Source organism: Dothidotthia symphoricarpi (assembly GCF_010015815.1).
Source record: "Dothidotthia symphoricarpi CBS 119687 unplaced genomic scaffold P153scaffold_6, whole genome shotgun sequence".
In the NCBI taxonomy this organism is placed as follows: domain Eukaryota; kingdom Fungi; phylum Ascomycota; class Dothideomycetes; order Pleosporales; family Dothidotthiaceae; genus Dothidotthia; species Dothidotthia symphoricarpi.
In genome coordinates, this window is record NW_022985013.1 from 999599 (window position 1) to 1015015 (window position 15417).

At 52.3% G+C, this 15417-nt stretch overlaps 5 protein-coding genes across 5 annotated transcripts; 2 read left to right on the forward strand and 3 right to left on the reverse strand.

The window, feature by feature from the left end:
- Positions 1-62: 62 nt before the first annotated feature.
- Positions 63-8110, reverse strand: P153DRAFT_421610 (uncharacterized protein). Its single transcript, XM_033672323.1, has 11 exons — positions 7881-8110; positions 7657-7830; positions 7403-7609; positions 7262-7350; positions 4758-7208; positions 2746-4712; positions 1593-1989; positions 1044-1528; positions 889-981; positions 562-842; positions 63-505 (listed from the first exon to the last, which is right to left on the reverse strand). The coding sequence occupies exons 1-11, from the start codon at positions 8023-8025 to the stop codon at positions 363-365; spliced, it is 6432 nt and encodes a 2143-aa protein (XP_033525992.1). The 5' UTR covers positions 8026-8110; the 3' UTR covers positions 63-362.
- Positions 8111-8303: 193 nt separating this feature from the next.
- On the forward strand, positions 8304-10766 carry P153DRAFT_383699 (uncharacterized protein; the record flags this gene model as incomplete). Its single annotated transcript, XM_033670267.1, has 4 exons — positions 8304-8447; positions 8505-9719; positions 9769-10596; positions 10647-10766. The coding sequence occupies 4 exons, from the start codon at positions 8304-8306 to the stop codon at positions 10764-10766; spliced, it is 2307 nt and encodes a 768-aa protein (XP_033525993.1).
- A 160-nt stretch (positions 10767-10926) lies between these two features.
- Positions 10927-12292, reverse strand: P153DRAFT_365177 (FMN-linked oxidoreductase). Its single transcript, XM_033667776.1, has one exon. It carries the CDS (start codon positions 12126-12128, stop codon positions 11097-11099), a length of 1032 nt encoding a protein of 343 aa, XP_033525994.1. The 5' UTR covers positions 12129-12292; the 3' UTR covers positions 10927-11096.
- A 493-nt stretch (positions 12293-12785) lies between these two features.
- On the forward strand, positions 12786-14385 carry P153DRAFT_199632 (uncharacterized protein). Its single transcript, XM_033662483.1, has 2 exons — positions 12786-13130; positions 13186-14385. Exon 2 carries the CDS (start codon positions 13225-13227, stop codon positions 14101-14103), a length of 879 nt encoding a protein of 292 aa, XP_033525995.1. The 5' UTR covers positions 12786-13130; positions 13186-13224; the 3' UTR covers positions 14104-14385.
- A 35-nt stretch (positions 14386-14420) lies between these two features.
- On the reverse strand, positions 14421-15326 carry P153DRAFT_199625 (uncharacterized protein). The gene is made up of 2 exons (XM_033662482.1): positions 15220-15326; positions 14421-15160 (listed from the first exon to the last, which is right to left on the reverse strand). Exons 1-2 carry the CDS (start codon positions 15233-15235, stop codon positions 14709-14711), a joined length of 468 nt encoding a protein of 155 aa, XP_033525996.1. The 5' UTR covers positions 15236-15326; the 3' UTR covers positions 14421-14708.
- Between the last annotated feature and the right edge of the window lie 91 nt (positions 15327-15417).

The window sequence follows — 15417 nt, forward strand, 5'->3', positions numbered from 1 at the left end:
GGCAAACTCGGCTATCTTGCTGTGGCTTGACGCGCGACGACGTAACACTCCGGATCGTCGGTCTCGTCCTGATTGGTGGTTTGCTGGGTTGAGAGTGGCACACGTGGTGGCTGCTATGGCACTGGCACATGTTAGGTAGGTAGATGTACATTGGCGACATTTCGGTGCTGGATGACGTCTGTCTGAACATGCAAGCAGAAAACATGGGCAAGGGTACAGAGAGGACATTGTGGTACCATTGCAGGCCATCTGATCTCTTTCTGAGAAAACACCCATCCCATCAACTGATGACAACTGCCAATGCTCAAAGCCCATACATCAGTTATCCAAGCACCCCTCCACCATCATATACTACGATCCACTCAAAGTTTCGACGACCCCTGCGGCCTCTCCATAGCCTTTGTCTTATTCTTGAAATTCTTGACCAACTGCCTAACCCCCAGATCGAGCAGCACATCCTCACTCCCACCGGGTATCCTCATGCCAGGAACCTCGCGATAAATCCCTGTGTCAAGATCAGTCCCACGTCATCAGCACACACAAACAAAGTAGAAGACTCACTCTCAACCAGCTCTCCCTGCCCACTCTTTGTATACCCGTTCCCGCCAAATAGCAATTGCGCGCACTGTGCACACTCGTTCAACACAATACCTGCTTGCGCTTTTGCCATGGCTGTCAGGCCGCCGAGCTCGATGTCTGCAGTGGCCTTGGGCAGCTTGACCATCTGGTATACGAATTGCTCGACCCAGGCCCATTGGCTTTCGAGCAGGGCGCCTGCTTTTGCGAGGCGGTGGCGCACGACGGGTTGGTCGATGAGTGGTTTGGAGAAGGCTTCGCGTTTCCTGGTCGATGTTAGGAAGTGGTAGTCTGACGAGTCAACAAACTTACATAACATATTCCATGGCCGCGGAGAGGGCAACACGGGCTTGTCGTGTAGCTCCAATAGCGATGGAGAGACGTTCGTGGTTGAAGTTGGTCATGCTGGTTTTGTCAGCCATCAACATCCTGGAGCCGACACATATGTGTGATGTAGGGGAGCATACATGTACTTCATCCCCATGCCCTCCTCCCCGACGAGGTTCTCCACTGGAACCTTCACATCATCCAACTCAATGAATGTCGTCCCAGCGCTAACCTGCCCACCAACCTTCAGTCGTCGCATGCTGACCCCCGGATACCCCTTCAGCGGCACAACCAACAGGCTGAGTCCCGTAGGCCCTGGGCCCCCAGTACGAACAGCCATAGTCGCGTACTCAGACCAAATACCAGTTGTAATCCACTTCTTCGTGCCATTGACAATATAGTGCTTGCCATCCGCCGTCTTCTCCGCCGTGGTCGTAATATTCGCAACATCCGACCCGGCTTCCGGCTCCGTAATAGCAATGCAAGTGCGTTTCTTGCCCGTAAGCAGTTCGGGGAGGAAGCGCTCCTGCAGCTGCGCGTTCCCGTATTTGACGAGCGGGGGCACGCCAAAGGAGATTCCTGTTGTGAGGGATCCGGATGGACCCGCAAGGCCCGTCCTGGCCATCTATATCGCATCGCATCAGCCCTCACTATTCGTCCCCATCCACGTAGCACAGAAAGATACACACCTCATCCGCGTATATCATAGTATGTATGTAATCCCAGTCCTCGACCTTGACCACGCCGAGAATATCATGAATGCCCAATTTCTTCAGCCACTCGACCGGCAGCGGCGCAGGCAGCGAGGGGAGCAACATGCCGTGCTTCGCAAACGTCTCGAACACATGCTCGGGCACCGTCTCGGCGGTGTCCCACTCCAGCGCTTTTTCCAGCAGGTATTTCTCCACAAACGCGCGGCATGCTTTCTGCCACTTGAGGTGGGTTTCTTGGTAGTAAGGCGACGGGAGGCCGAGGATGTACGGCGGCTCGGAGAAGGGGATGTAGGTTGTCGACGACATTGTGGCGGGCGTGCACGCGAGTGGGGTGGCGGGAAATGGGATGGGAGGGTGAGCTGTTGTCGCTCTTCTGCGCAGAAATTACATTTTAATGGTAGGTGGTCAGCTTAGTATATAAATGCGCCATGAGGCTTGCGGAGGTGATGCGGAGGCGGAGAGTTCTGGGGTACCGAGGTCTGCCGATCCGACCATCAACACCATGAGTACCTAGATGAACTTGCGAATGAGCGTTTAGTTCTGATTGGAAAAGTCAAAGTCTTGACTGTAGATGTCAGATATAAAGTGTATCAAACTAATTTGGCCTGTATCGATATATGTGCTTCTTTCGCTATCCCAGATCAGCAACCTTACCTCGTTCCCAAGGAGAGCCCCTTTGGTAATTCCACGATAGTAGCTACAATTCACGTAAACATCGTATCTGCACGTACACGAATCAATCAAACCTTGCCATAATTTACGCCAGATCATTCAACCGCGGCCGTCTCCGCAGCAGGGACGTGACTCGAAGAGTCGAGTCATCATGTATGCTAAGGGACATCATATCGATTTTGCCGGCTTTCTACTATTGTAAAATGCTCAAGTACAACTCACTCGTGTGTGTTGGAAGAATTTCAGTGTGTTTGCGGACCAACAATTCATGTTTTATCAACAGCTCCAGCAAATATATGGGTGCACATTCTTGTTAAAATGCACAAATCTCGGATATAATTAATACTTCAAAAGGAAGCTACAATAAACACTGCTGGTTTTTTAGTTAATGAGCCGCTAGCCAATAATGTATACAGATAGACAACTCGAAAAATTTCAGTCATCCTCCAAGCCAAACTCATCTCCAACTAAATCTGTGAGTCTCGCCAGCTCCTCAAATACCTCGGGGTCCTGCCTCGTCACCCGCATAGCCTTCAGCAGCAACGGATACAACCTATGTAAGTGCTTCCTATATTTCGATTTCACGCCCGGGGCATCAGGTATCGCCTGCGGTTCGCTCTTCAGCTTGCTCAGCTCTGCAAGCACAAACAGCAACTCATGTCTCTGTGACTGCGGTGCCGGCATGCGTCCGCGCAGGGGATGGTCTGCAATGTACGTCCTGAGCGGAAGCGCTGCACGTAGTATGAGGTACGGCGCTGCAGCTTGGGCGAGCTTGACGCGTGAAGCGCTGCTGTCATGTACGGCCACTAGACTAAACAGCTCTGATAAACATTCGTAATTCATCTCAATGCGTAGTGTTGACTCGAGCTTAGCTGTCTGTCCCAGTCGGATTTTGTAGAGGTCTTCGAGAGGCGCACTGAGGAGATCGGGTAGTTCGCCAGGAAACGGCGAGTGAATGAGGGATGTAGAGAAGAGATTGCGAGCGTAGGTTCGGCGGAGGTCGTCGTCAAGTGAGGCGGAGCCAAGAGATAAGGTGATTAGATCACGGAGCTGCTTGAAAGATTGTATGTCGAAGGTCTCATCCTTTTCGAGAGATATTGGCGGAATCTGACCAGGCGCGAGCTGGGCTCGTGTGATGAAATGGGCGATGTTGACCAGTGTACTCCAAATGTCTTGGAGAGAGGCGCTCGTGAGATCGTGGGCCTCCAATTTCGGTAGTCCAACATCGAGGATAGCTATCGCTGCAGTTGTGGCTTTCTGCCATATTGTCGGGGGTTTACCCTCGCGCTGCCATGAGTACTTCTCTTCTATCGGTTTTGCTAAGCTACTCAATGCAGAATAGAAAGCACCGCTGTCGAAGACATCCTTCTTGTTAACGTGCTCGATAGTGGTCTTCTGTAGCAATGTCATGGCGGCCTTTGATAGTGCGACGAAGGTCGGTCTACGTTTCTCGGAGTTCTCTACCGGAGATGTATACGGTAGAACACTGAATCGGCCCAGTAGCTTGATTAGGTACGACGGGAGACCAGAACTTTCTGTTTGGACGCTGGATAGACATTCCATGACTCGGGTTTGTAGGGTAGTCATGTGCTCGACATCAGATGAATAATTGTCTTGGTCGGAGTCGACAATGCAAGCTTCGAGATTTGACAACATTGAAGGAAGGTCCGCGTCAAGGGCTTGACCTGCTAGCCGGTAGATGGCCTTGAATGCATCTGCATAAGCGATGTATGCGTCTTGGTTTCCCTCTTGCCTATCTTTCCACGTATCGCGGTAATTGAAATAGCGCTTCCAGACCTGGGCAGTCTTGAGAAGAGGAGGCATACCCAGCATCTGCGCATTGTCTAAGTGCGACAACACCCCGGATATTGTTATAAAGACGGATGTCCCAAGAGCGTGTGAACCGCATTGAAAATACCGTTGTAAGTAGTCAAGCAGATCCGACCATATCTCCCCGAATTTTGAAGCGTCGCCAAGTTTTTCCATGCACATTGTGCTCAAGACGCTCACACTCTGTAGGATAGTTTTTGTGGTATCGTTCCAGCTCTGGAGATCACCCGCTGTGCTATGCGCATCTCTCACGTCGTCGTGAACTTGTAGATTGGCCTCCACTGTTCCGAATACTACGATTCGGATGCAGAACATCCACCCATCTGATGAGAGTTGCTCAGAATAGTTACCGAAGATTCTTTGAATAGTTTGGATTGCGGAACTGCGAAGTTCGGCGCGCTTGTCGGTTGTGATAGATGACAAATTCAACAACACTTGAAGCCAAAGCGCAGGTATCGAGCCTTCTCGTGACTGCGACGCAATCACATTGTAGACTTTCTCGTGCTTCTCAACATCACCAAGTATTTTCGGCAGTGAAGAGAGATCACTGCGGGACTGCAAGAAGTCCGAGACATTCCAAAAGAACGTGATTGCCTATTTCTTGTTAGAAATATTGAGAGACATGAATTGCAGACTCACGGTCAGCGACATGTTCAGGTCCTCTTGCTGACTGCAGAACCAAAGTAGCAGCTCGAGGAGTGTTGACAAATGAGCATCTGGCACAGCCGCCATGAAGTCGGAACAGACTAGATGTACTGTTGCAAACGCTGATCGAGCAAGCGATCTGGAGATGACCTCTACTTTGCGGAGTTGAAGGTGAGGGTTGTCGGTCATAGCGTCTTTCTTCTTGTGCTCACTCGTGGTAGAAGGTTCTTCTAAGAAGAAGACACTCATCAAACTATCAAAGACGGAGCCCCAGCCAGCGACTAACGATTCACCGCATTGCTCAATCACGCCCTTGAGTGCTTCGAGAGTTATTTGGTGAACTCGAATGTCGGTATCACTAAAGACATCATCATTGTCGTCGTTACTTCGATGGAGAGTCGAAATCTGGTTCTGCAGTGCTCGAAGAATACGAGCCTGTATATCTTCACGTTGCTCATCGGACATGGAAAGCTCCGCAATGTTGCGAACTGTCCGCGATAGAATGTCCGCGGCCAATAACCTCGTGGATGTTGCTTCACGGTTGTCGGTAGAACAGCGCACGATCTCGGTAACCAGGACATTCCAGCCACTGTCTATAGGGTCAAATTGTGACAGTCTGGCCTCATTAAAAGCTGCAAGCTCGCCAATTTTGTTCAACGCAAAAGCTGAATCGCGTGAGTGAGTTTTTGTATTGAGAGAAATGCCGGATAAACTGCCCAGTTTCCGTTGGTGAAGCTTCGGTCGACCAGAGGTAACAGGAGTTCTCTGACCACTTTCTGCTGGTGTAAAAGAGTGAAGGAGTGCGCACAGGGCTTGCAACACTTCTGTGAAGGACTCATTTGGAAAGTCTACAGTGCTTTCAAATAATCTTCGAGCTGCGGCCTGCACAGCTGAAGTCTCGGCGTCCATCTTCTCTGATGAACCAGTCGAATCGACGCGATTGGCAGTCATCCCTGGTGCACCGACACCACTCTGACTTGATAGCGCCATCACCAGATCAGCTACTTGCAATGTCTCAAATATAATGGACCACGCCGATTGGAGTGTTGGACCCAGCGCAATCGCCAAATTGAGGAGGGCTCGTAAGCATAGTAGATTGCGAGGGCCTAAAGCCGGTATGTTCATCTCTTGTCGATTCTTTTCCGGCGTCGAAGAAGATGCTTGACTCACGAGACTATCCACACTGAGTAAGCCCTTTGCATTGGAGAACATTCCGGTTGGTTCGGCTGTCTTGGGGGAGGAGACGTTGGCGAGCAACATGTTTGATGGGACCGCTGCTTTGCCCAGGGTGGTGAGAAACGCATCGCGGGGTGTTGACAGTCTGAGAAGACCGGCGACTTGAGTGAACTTCTGAATGGCTCGAACTAAAGCCCGATAGTAGTCTGTATCAAGCGCCGCGTTCAAGAATGTTGAGCAGGTTGCGAGTACTGCAGGCCAGCAATCAGTTACAAGTGTCGATGAAGTTTGCACATATGTGTATGCAGAATGATCTGTGAGATCGAGTGGATTCACCGGTACGGTTTTCTTGCGGAAAGACTGCGTTCTTGACAGTGAATGATTGTTTAGGTCTGAAGAGACCATATCTGTATCGTGATCGTCTGCTTTATTCTTCTTCTTGCTTTTGGTCTCATGATGAACTGTCAGAGGAAGAACAAACTTTGCCAAAGCTTCGGATATGTTCGTGATGCACGTCAGCACCAAGCTGTATATGTAGGTGTCAGGCAAGGCTGGCGGGTCTGATTTGTCGAGATGATCCATGCAAGGGGTCTTCAGAGAGCTCCACTGAGTGCTAATACCGAAAGGACGGTTACCACTGCTGGTTTCGCCCACAGGGCCTCCAATGACACCAGCTAGTGCTCCTGCTTCGGCAGCAGCCTGTTCAGACACTATGTCCTTGCTATCCCCGAACCTCGTTGGCATCGTGGATTGTTGACCAAGCCCAATGAGAGCAGGTTTCTCGATGGCAAGGCGTACAAAAGCTGCCAAGTTGTCCCCGAATATACATTTCTTTCCCTCCGTGGCATCGAAATGAGAGTAGATGGCTAACAGAAGCCGCGAGTCGGCGTAAATTCCGCGAAACATCTCAAGACAAAGAGCTCTCTTCCATAACTGCGAGGCCTCCGGATCGAGCATATGGTTCAGCAATCCGAGAGCAATCTCACACTCAGACGGCAAGATTTCCAAGTGATTCCGGATGATCAGATTCAATATTCGAATGACACGTACGGTGGTTGGAAAAGACAAACGATCAGAGAGAGACCGTATGATGACTGGCATCAACAGAGATCGAAGGAGATAAATCTGTTCTGCGTGCGTAGTCATTATCCGACCATGGTTCGACAGTATCGCCTCAATTAACTCAAGCGTCGAGGTTGCTGGTATCGGAGCAAAGCGTATGAATACTGGCTTCTCCCCAGTGATTAGCAGATTAAGATCGTTGAACATCTGCCAGTTGTCAGTATGCAAATGGGCAGACGACCACCTAAAAATAGACCGACCTTGTAGGCATCGTCTGCAGCTGGCCTGACTGGAACAAGGCCATCGTCGCCTTCGACCTCAGTCACGACTGGAATTTGCAAGGCTTTGTCTATATAAACCATCAGCTTCTAAGGTAAGATGTGCTGAGCTTCGGAAAGTACCGTCCTCTGATACAACTCTATCAAAGACTGTGATTACAAGCTGTTGCAGAGTGGCTGCTGCCGTATTGCTAACGGCAAAGTTCTTTGCATTCTGGAGACCAGAGCAGATGTGGAATACTGTTGACAGTGGCTCACCCCGTATCTCGACAGGGTAGTTTTGAAGAAGTGATGGCAGAGATTGCAGTATCTTCAGTTGAATGTCATGGCCTGTATTCATCAGCGATAGCTCGCTCTTGTCGGTTGAACGGGCGTACTTGATGCTATGGACTCTTTGAAAGCGTCTAGTACTTCTATCAGCCTTTCCCTAGGCAGAGCTCGAGAAACACTGAGTCTTTGAAGACACGAGACTCCCGTCGATGCAAACTTGGCATTGTGAGTAGCGCAGGCAATAAGAAAGGGTGAGATGAAATGCGGCCGTCTTGATAAGTCTTGTGAGGGTCAGTCATGTGATGATGGCCCCAAGCTCGGATTTGCTTGCCTGCGGAGAGCTGGGCCTCTGAAGTGTTGGCAAGCGACTTGAGGTCCTGCAGTGCCTTTTCTGCGGCGTTCCGAAGCTCCGTGTTCTTGCGCTTGGAGTCTTGAATGAGGGTGCCTAGCTCTGCCGCCAGAATCTGTGCTGTCATGCTTGGGGGACCGGCCAGGACATCTAGACGGTATCCGTGGGCAGCGAGAAGACGTTTACGTGCAAAGAGCGTCTGTTGTCACCTGTCACCTGTCACATCCAATGCTGGACACGCAAGCTGTTCACTCACTGGGGGAGGCCCGGCGCGACTGTTTCACCGACAGGGGGCCCGTGCCCCAAAGATTTCGCGGACGGCGCGCGCCTTGCTAGCTTGAGCCTCTCGTCTCGACCAACACGCCGTTGCCTCGACTCGACCCACGACCATTGCCCGTCGCCGCGATGAACGGCTACCCACCTGCTATGGCGCCGCCTGGCGCTGGCTGGACGGCCATCCCTGGCGCCGACGGCAAGGAGTACTACTACAACGCCGCGCTGAACAAGACGCAGTGGGAGAAGCCCGACGAGCTCAAGGACGAGGTCGAGGTAGGATGTCACTGACACCGACACGTGACGACGATTGATGATGCTGACACGGCCCAGCGCGCAGTTGCCGGCACGGGATGGGCGATGCACTTCGCGGCCGAGGGGAAGCGCTACTTCTACCACACGCAGTCGCGCGAGACGACGTGGCAGATCCCCGACGCGGTGCAGCAGAACATCGACCAGTACAAGGCGAGCCAGCCCCAGCGCCCCCCCGCGGGCCCCTCTGGCTGGGTCGCCGGGCCCTCGCCCCACCAGCTGTCGCACGACCACCGCCGCCCCGAGCGCGACGAGTACCGCCCCGAGCGCCGCGACCATGACCGCGAGCGCGACCGTGAGCGCTACGACGAGAACCGGCCCAACATCAGCATCGCCATGGGCAGCGAGCTGCAGTTCTCCAGCCCGCAGGAGGCCGAGGCGGCCTTTATGAAGGTGCTCAAGCAGATGAAGGCGCAGCCCGACTGGACGTGGGCGCAGGCGGTGCGCGCGGGCATCAAGGACCCCAACTGGCGCGCCATCCCCGAGCCCGAGAAGCGCGAGGAGGCCTTCAAGAAGTACGGCGAGGACCTGCGCGCCCAGGAGAAGAACAAGGAGCAGGACCGCCAGGCCAAGCTGCGCGCCGACTTCACCGCCATGCTGCGCTCGCACCCAGACATCAAGCACTACACGCGCTGGCGCACCGCCCTGCCCATCATCGAGGAGGAGACCATCTTCCGCTCGGCCAAGGACACCACCGAGCGCCGCTCCCTGTTCGACGAGTACATCATCGCCCTCAAGAAGGCCCACGACGAGAAGGAGGCCGACAACCGGCGCTCTGCCCTGGACCAGGTCATGGGCCTGCTGCGGGGCCTGGACCTGGAGCCCTTCACGCGCTGGTCCAAGGCCGAAGAGAAGCTGCAGCACAACGACGACTTCAACAGCGAGCAGTTCCAGTCGCTGACCAAGATGGACGTCCTCAACCAGTTCGAGACGCACATCCGACAGCTCCAGCGCGAGCACAACGACCGCGTTCAGGCCGAGAGGCGCGTCAAGCACCGGGTGGAGCGCAAGAACCGCGACGCATTCATGAACCTCCTCAACGAGCTCCGAGAGAACGGTAAAGTCAAGGCTGGCACCAAATGGAAGGACATTCACGAGTTCATCCAGGACGATCCGCGCTTCCTTGCCATGCTCGGCCAGAGTGGATCATCGCCACTTGACCTGTTTTGGGATGCCCTGGAGGAGGAAGAGGGCAAGTTCCGCACCCTGCGCCGCTATGCACTGGACGTGCTGGAAGTAAGTCAATCGCACCCACGCTCAAGACAACCACTGACTCTGTTCCCAGTATCAACGCTTCGAGGTTACGACGGCGACCCCCTACGAAGAGTTCCTAAGTGTTATGCGAACAGATCCTCGCACCGCTAACATTGACGAGCAGTCGATACAGAGCATTTACAACTACGTTCTCGCCAAAGTGAAGCGACGAGAAGAAGATGAACGTCGAGACGAGGAGCACAACGAGCGCTACGCCATGGACAATCTTCGTTCTGTCATCAAGCGTCTCGATCCTCCAGTGTCTCATTCGGACACCTGGGAAGTGGTACGTCCCCGTGTTGAGAAGACAGACGAGTATCGCGCACTGAAATCAGATACCCTCCGCGAATCCGTCTTCGACAAGTACATGCGCCGCCTCAAAGACAAGGAGAACGATCGACGCGATCGCAGCAGGCGTCGTGATGAGCGTGACCGTGATCGGGACAGGCGCGACCGGGACCGTGGAGATCGTGAGTATCGCAACGGGCATTCTGACTCTCATCGCCGTCGTACGCGTACTCGCTCACCTGAACATGACCCGTACGCCGCAGAACGACGACGTGCTCAGCAGGACCGGGAGGCACGCTACAGAAACAACGATAGCACAGGTTTATCCCCGCCTCGTCGCCGTGAGCGCCGTGAGGACGACCGGTATGACGGTTCTCGTCGCAGTCCCGCTGATCACTATGTACGTGAGCGTCGCGAGCGCGAGGTTGAGCGTGAACGATCGTACGTTAGCAGGGCAGACCCCCGCGAGACCAGTGTGAGCCTTTTGGATTACGGTGACAGTGGTGGTCGCACTTCTTCGACTAGGCGCCGTCGGGAGAGCGACGCAAGTGCAACCAAGCGTGACACCAAGGTACGTTCTCCTGGTTACAAATTCTTCAACATCAGATACTGACTCTACAGCGCGCTCGTTACTCTCCGCACGCGGATCGCAAATCGAAGACTCCTATTCCCGAGCCAATCAAGGAAGAAGACCGTACTATTCGCTCTGGCAGCGAGGAAGGTGAAATTGAAGAGGACTAGAAACTTTCTTCTAAGCAGACTTCCCATGCAAAATAACAGGACGACACTTCTCGCACCAGGAAACGAGATAACGTAGTTGATGGATGGGACTTGACACGCTCAACAAAAGTAAGTGGTATCAGGAATTGTGTATTTTTGGCGTGTGCTTGCTTGTCTGTCGGCTACATGGTCTTGCCAACCATGTAGCCGGCTAATCACAGTGTACTTTAATCCTTTAGCAGACAGATGATATTTGAGAATTACACGTGTAGTAGTATGTGATACCACAGCATACTTTATAATCCAAGGGGTATATCCTCGTTCCCTCATCTTTGTCCCACTTCTCTATTACTACTCCTCCTTCTCCGCCGCTTTCCCTATCTCCTCAAACACCTTGACGCCCTTCCTCCCCAACGCCGTGCCCACGCCCACAGCCGCCGCTCCAACAGCCCTCATCCTACGATACCCTTCTTTCTCCTCCACGCCTCCTACACCGATAATCTGTATACTTTTCAACTCCTCGTGTTGGTCCAGCAACTGCCTAATCGAGTACACATTCCCCAACGCCAGGGGGTGTAATGGCGCTCCCGCCAGCCCCCCTATCCCCGTCCCCGCAGCACTCTCCAGCACACGCTGCAACGAATCCACGGAAGTAGACGTAGCACCCTGCGGACCGAGGAGTAACGACGAGCCGAGCGTATTCGTCGCGGTGATGAAACCAATCGGACAGGGTCCGTCCCTAGCACTGTCCAGCAACGCGGTGATCAGGGCCTGGAACTGATCGTGGTACGTAAACGGGGGGGTTTTGATGCCAACTGGAATCCTTTCCGCATCCGCTTGTTTGAGTATATCTGTCTTGAGGGCCGTGAGGTATGTGAGCTGCGCTGCGCTGGAGTACGCGGGCGGTGGTTTGCTTTTGATGTTCGGGCAGGAGAGGTTGACTTCCATGGCTAGCGGCATTTTCACGGCCCGTTGATGATGTGCGATCTGGCGGTAGCAGGCTACGACGTCGTCTGCTGAGCCGGTTACGGAGATTATGAAGGGCTTGTTACTTGTCGCTGCGGGGAGGGCATCGCTGATCGTCTGGACGAAGCTGAGATATTTGGCGAGGGGGAGGGGACTGTAGCCCAGCGTGTTCAGACTTCCTGTTTCGTCTGCTTGGCCTGCTTGGTCTGCGTTTGGTGGGGAGGTGGAGTGCGTGGTGGGGTTGTAGAAGGTAAATTGGTGGATGCTGGGGTCGTGGGGGAAGCCTTCCAAGAGTGAGGTTCGGGTGGTGACGGCGCCGGTTTGGGGATGCGAGTATAGCTCCTGAAGCTGTTCGAGGCTGGTGCACCATGGGTTGGCGGAGTTTAGTAGTGGGGGGTTGATGTTTAGGGGTGCCATTCTTGGGAGGGTTGAGGATATTTAGATGGATTACGACAATTGGGGTGGAAGATGTGGAGGATTGGCGAGCGGGTGGGCCTGGGCAAATGCCGTTATGACTCTAGTTGTATTCTGGTGTTGAACTTCATGAAGATTTGAGAGACGACTAGAATAGCGAGTACCAGGTTTACATATGTATATAAGTAGATAGGCGAATTGACTGATGTGAATGCACTGACTAATACCAAAAAGTGGGGTCTTCTCATCAACCTTTCTCTCGGTTAGTCGGACAGCCAAATCTTGCAACAGCTGGACAACTACATCTAAGATTGGTATAGAAGTCTTGTACTTAAATTCCGGAAAGTATACGCCTGGCACGCAATCGTTGTGCATTTAATTGGTGTGGCTTTGCGGCTTCTAGAAGCCACGAAGATCGCAGCTCACTTTCCGCTTTTACAGTTGACCGATAGTTCACCTCCTCAGCTCTGTTGTACTCCACGTAAGTGACTATCATGTGCAATTTGCTTGGACGTTTTTGTAGAAAGAGATGAGTAATGCGTAAGACGAAGAAGTTATGTTAGCTTGCACTTTGAGTATCATCGTGGCTGTTACGTAACATTCGCGGTACTCACAAACTTTTAGATAGGATTGCAATTACTAGTTTTGGCTTCTGTGACATTAGTATACACAATTTAGCTGGTAGTTTACCTCTGGCCATTATTTGACCAACGCAAGCACGGTTGTCCCGGTAGGCAACAGTGCGGCGTCACAGTGAAAGAAATTTACCGAACCAAAACAGAAAAGCGTGAGCTAGACCGCCGTCAACGATTATGAGCCTTCGAGCTCGTAATCTTTGGCAAGCAACACACCGTCTGACCTCGCCCTCACTGGCTCGAGTTTCGCCTCGCAGGGCCGGTTCTACAATTACGAGCACCTTTACCGAGAACGGCGCACCCCAGGACGCTCCTTCCTTCACAAAACCTTCAGTCCCTGGGTTTCACATATAAAAGCCACCCGCACGCTGTAATTTTGTACTCGTCCGCACATTGATTTCCCATACCTGACTACATTAGTAAAGCAGAGCCTGTTGTCACTGCCTCGCCACACAGTACCTCGAATGTCAACATTGAATATGTCCTCAGGAAACAGGCCCAAGGATGTCACGATGGACACCATCTCTGACCAGATGAACGTGTCACTTACTCAAACGGTCGCGAACGCGTCCGTTCGGAACTCTGCAAGCTCACATGTTCCTCCTGAGATCCTTCAAACAATCTTTCGCCATCTTTCATTCTACGATCTCATCCGTTGTCAGCGTGTCTGCAAGGATTGGAGGGCGCATCTTCCTGGCAATGATCCTAGGCTCCAAGAAGCGCTCTACCAGCGAGCAAAGTTTGCTGTTTCTGATAAACACCCCGATACAACGCCACAAATTCATCTGCACCTTGAAATCGACATGAAGCTTAACAGGCAACCCAATGAGCTCCCTCGGATCGCATTCGATATCGGCACCTCATCGCTACGGAAAACATCCTTCGGCAAGACTGTTCCCCATCCTGTGTTGAGCGGGTGGAACGAATTCATGCCTTTGGTCAACCCGAACTTCAAGATCCAGGAGAAACATCGAGTTTGCAATCAACTTCGATTCTTCTCTTTCGACGAGTTGAAGCAGTTGACAGATACGTCAAAGTTCGCAGGTCACTACAAGCAGGACGGATCGTGGAGGAATATGTTCATGTGTTTTCCAACCGTCAAAGAACTGAAATTGCTTGTTTGCTGGCCGATCAAAGAGACCACGCAATATATCAAGGACGATGAGGGTGTAACGTTGGGACGGTTTGTGGATTTGCTGAGAATGCAACTGAAGGTTACGGAACAGGACTCGATAAATCAGATGGACCGTATTATATTCGTCAGGCGTGATAGCAAACTCGGACATGACATCGCGGTTGATTGCGATGATTCTGACAGCGATGATTCTGATAGCGATGATTAAGATATCGAAAGCTATGATGAAGAGGAACCCGAGGTAGTTGAGGGCTAGGAGGATGTAGAAGGTCAGAAAAGCATCTCGTCCTCCGGCGAAAATCACTGAGTATACATTGTTCAGTAAACCCTACACAAATAGTAATTGACCGGCTAGTGTCAAATCCTCAAACTCACCCGCCCAGTATGCGGAGGATCAAAAGTAAGATCAGGTTTGGGCTACGCCTCTGCAGATGAAGCTAGAAGAAAAGGGAGCATAGCTTAGGCAGAAAAGTACGAATTCGCTGTTCATCAAACCCGTGATCTATCTGAAAGTCGTGTGACTCGGTCCGTGCCTCTATATTCTGTCTTCCACAGGACTAAAGCCAGGAAGTAAAGAAAAGGGTATATCCAACTGAGAGTATTGCGCTCTTCTCTAGCCGAACCGTTCCTGCAGACTCCTTATGAACCCAAGTCGTTGGCCGATGTCTCAAACTCCACATAAATGCCGTATCCCAGCGCCATGCCCCCGACATGTAATCATCCAATCGTGCAATCGTGAATCCCACCACCACACACATTGTCAACAACAACATGACAGTCCCCTCATCCTCGTGCAGCAACTCTTCAACCCCACTAACGCCCGTATCCTCTCCCCTTGTTCGCCGCCTGCATCCTGATCTGATCCTCCTTCTGCGCCTGGAATTTTTTAACCTCCCCGCTATATCTTTGGTACTCGCCCGTCCACTTCTCGCCCAATCCCTGCACATCGGCGACAAATCCATCCACGCCACGGTTGTGCACCCACAGCCCGAGAACCACAACTGCGCCCAGCAACGCCAGGCGGAACACCATCCGCACCCAGAAGATGACCGCGCGGTACATCATGTCCAGGATCTTCATGCTGATGAAGAAGACGACGAGGAGCGCGAAGATGGAGGCGACATCTGGTTGTGTGATGACGCGCGTGAGGAACGGTGCGAGGTGCGATTGGAGAGTTTGTGTTATGCCGAAAGAAGTCGTGACGAATTTGAGAATGGGAGAGGCGAGAGATGCGGGGAGCACGGTCGGGAGGAGGGTGATATAATCTGAGATACATGTTAGTCTACTGTTGAGTGAAGAGCTTGGTAGATTGGGAACCACGCACCTTGTATGACCTCCATGGTTTATGATGTGTGAGGGTTTGTTTGTATCGGATACGGTTGACGTGTGAGGTAAGAGAGAGTGAAGTCAAGCCTGCAGGTGTGTTGCAGGAACGGCCAAGGTCTATGCGGTTATTATGGAGAGCTCAAAGAACTTTTTGTCTTTGTTGTTTACACAGTTGCGGTGACAGCTGTTCATGTGG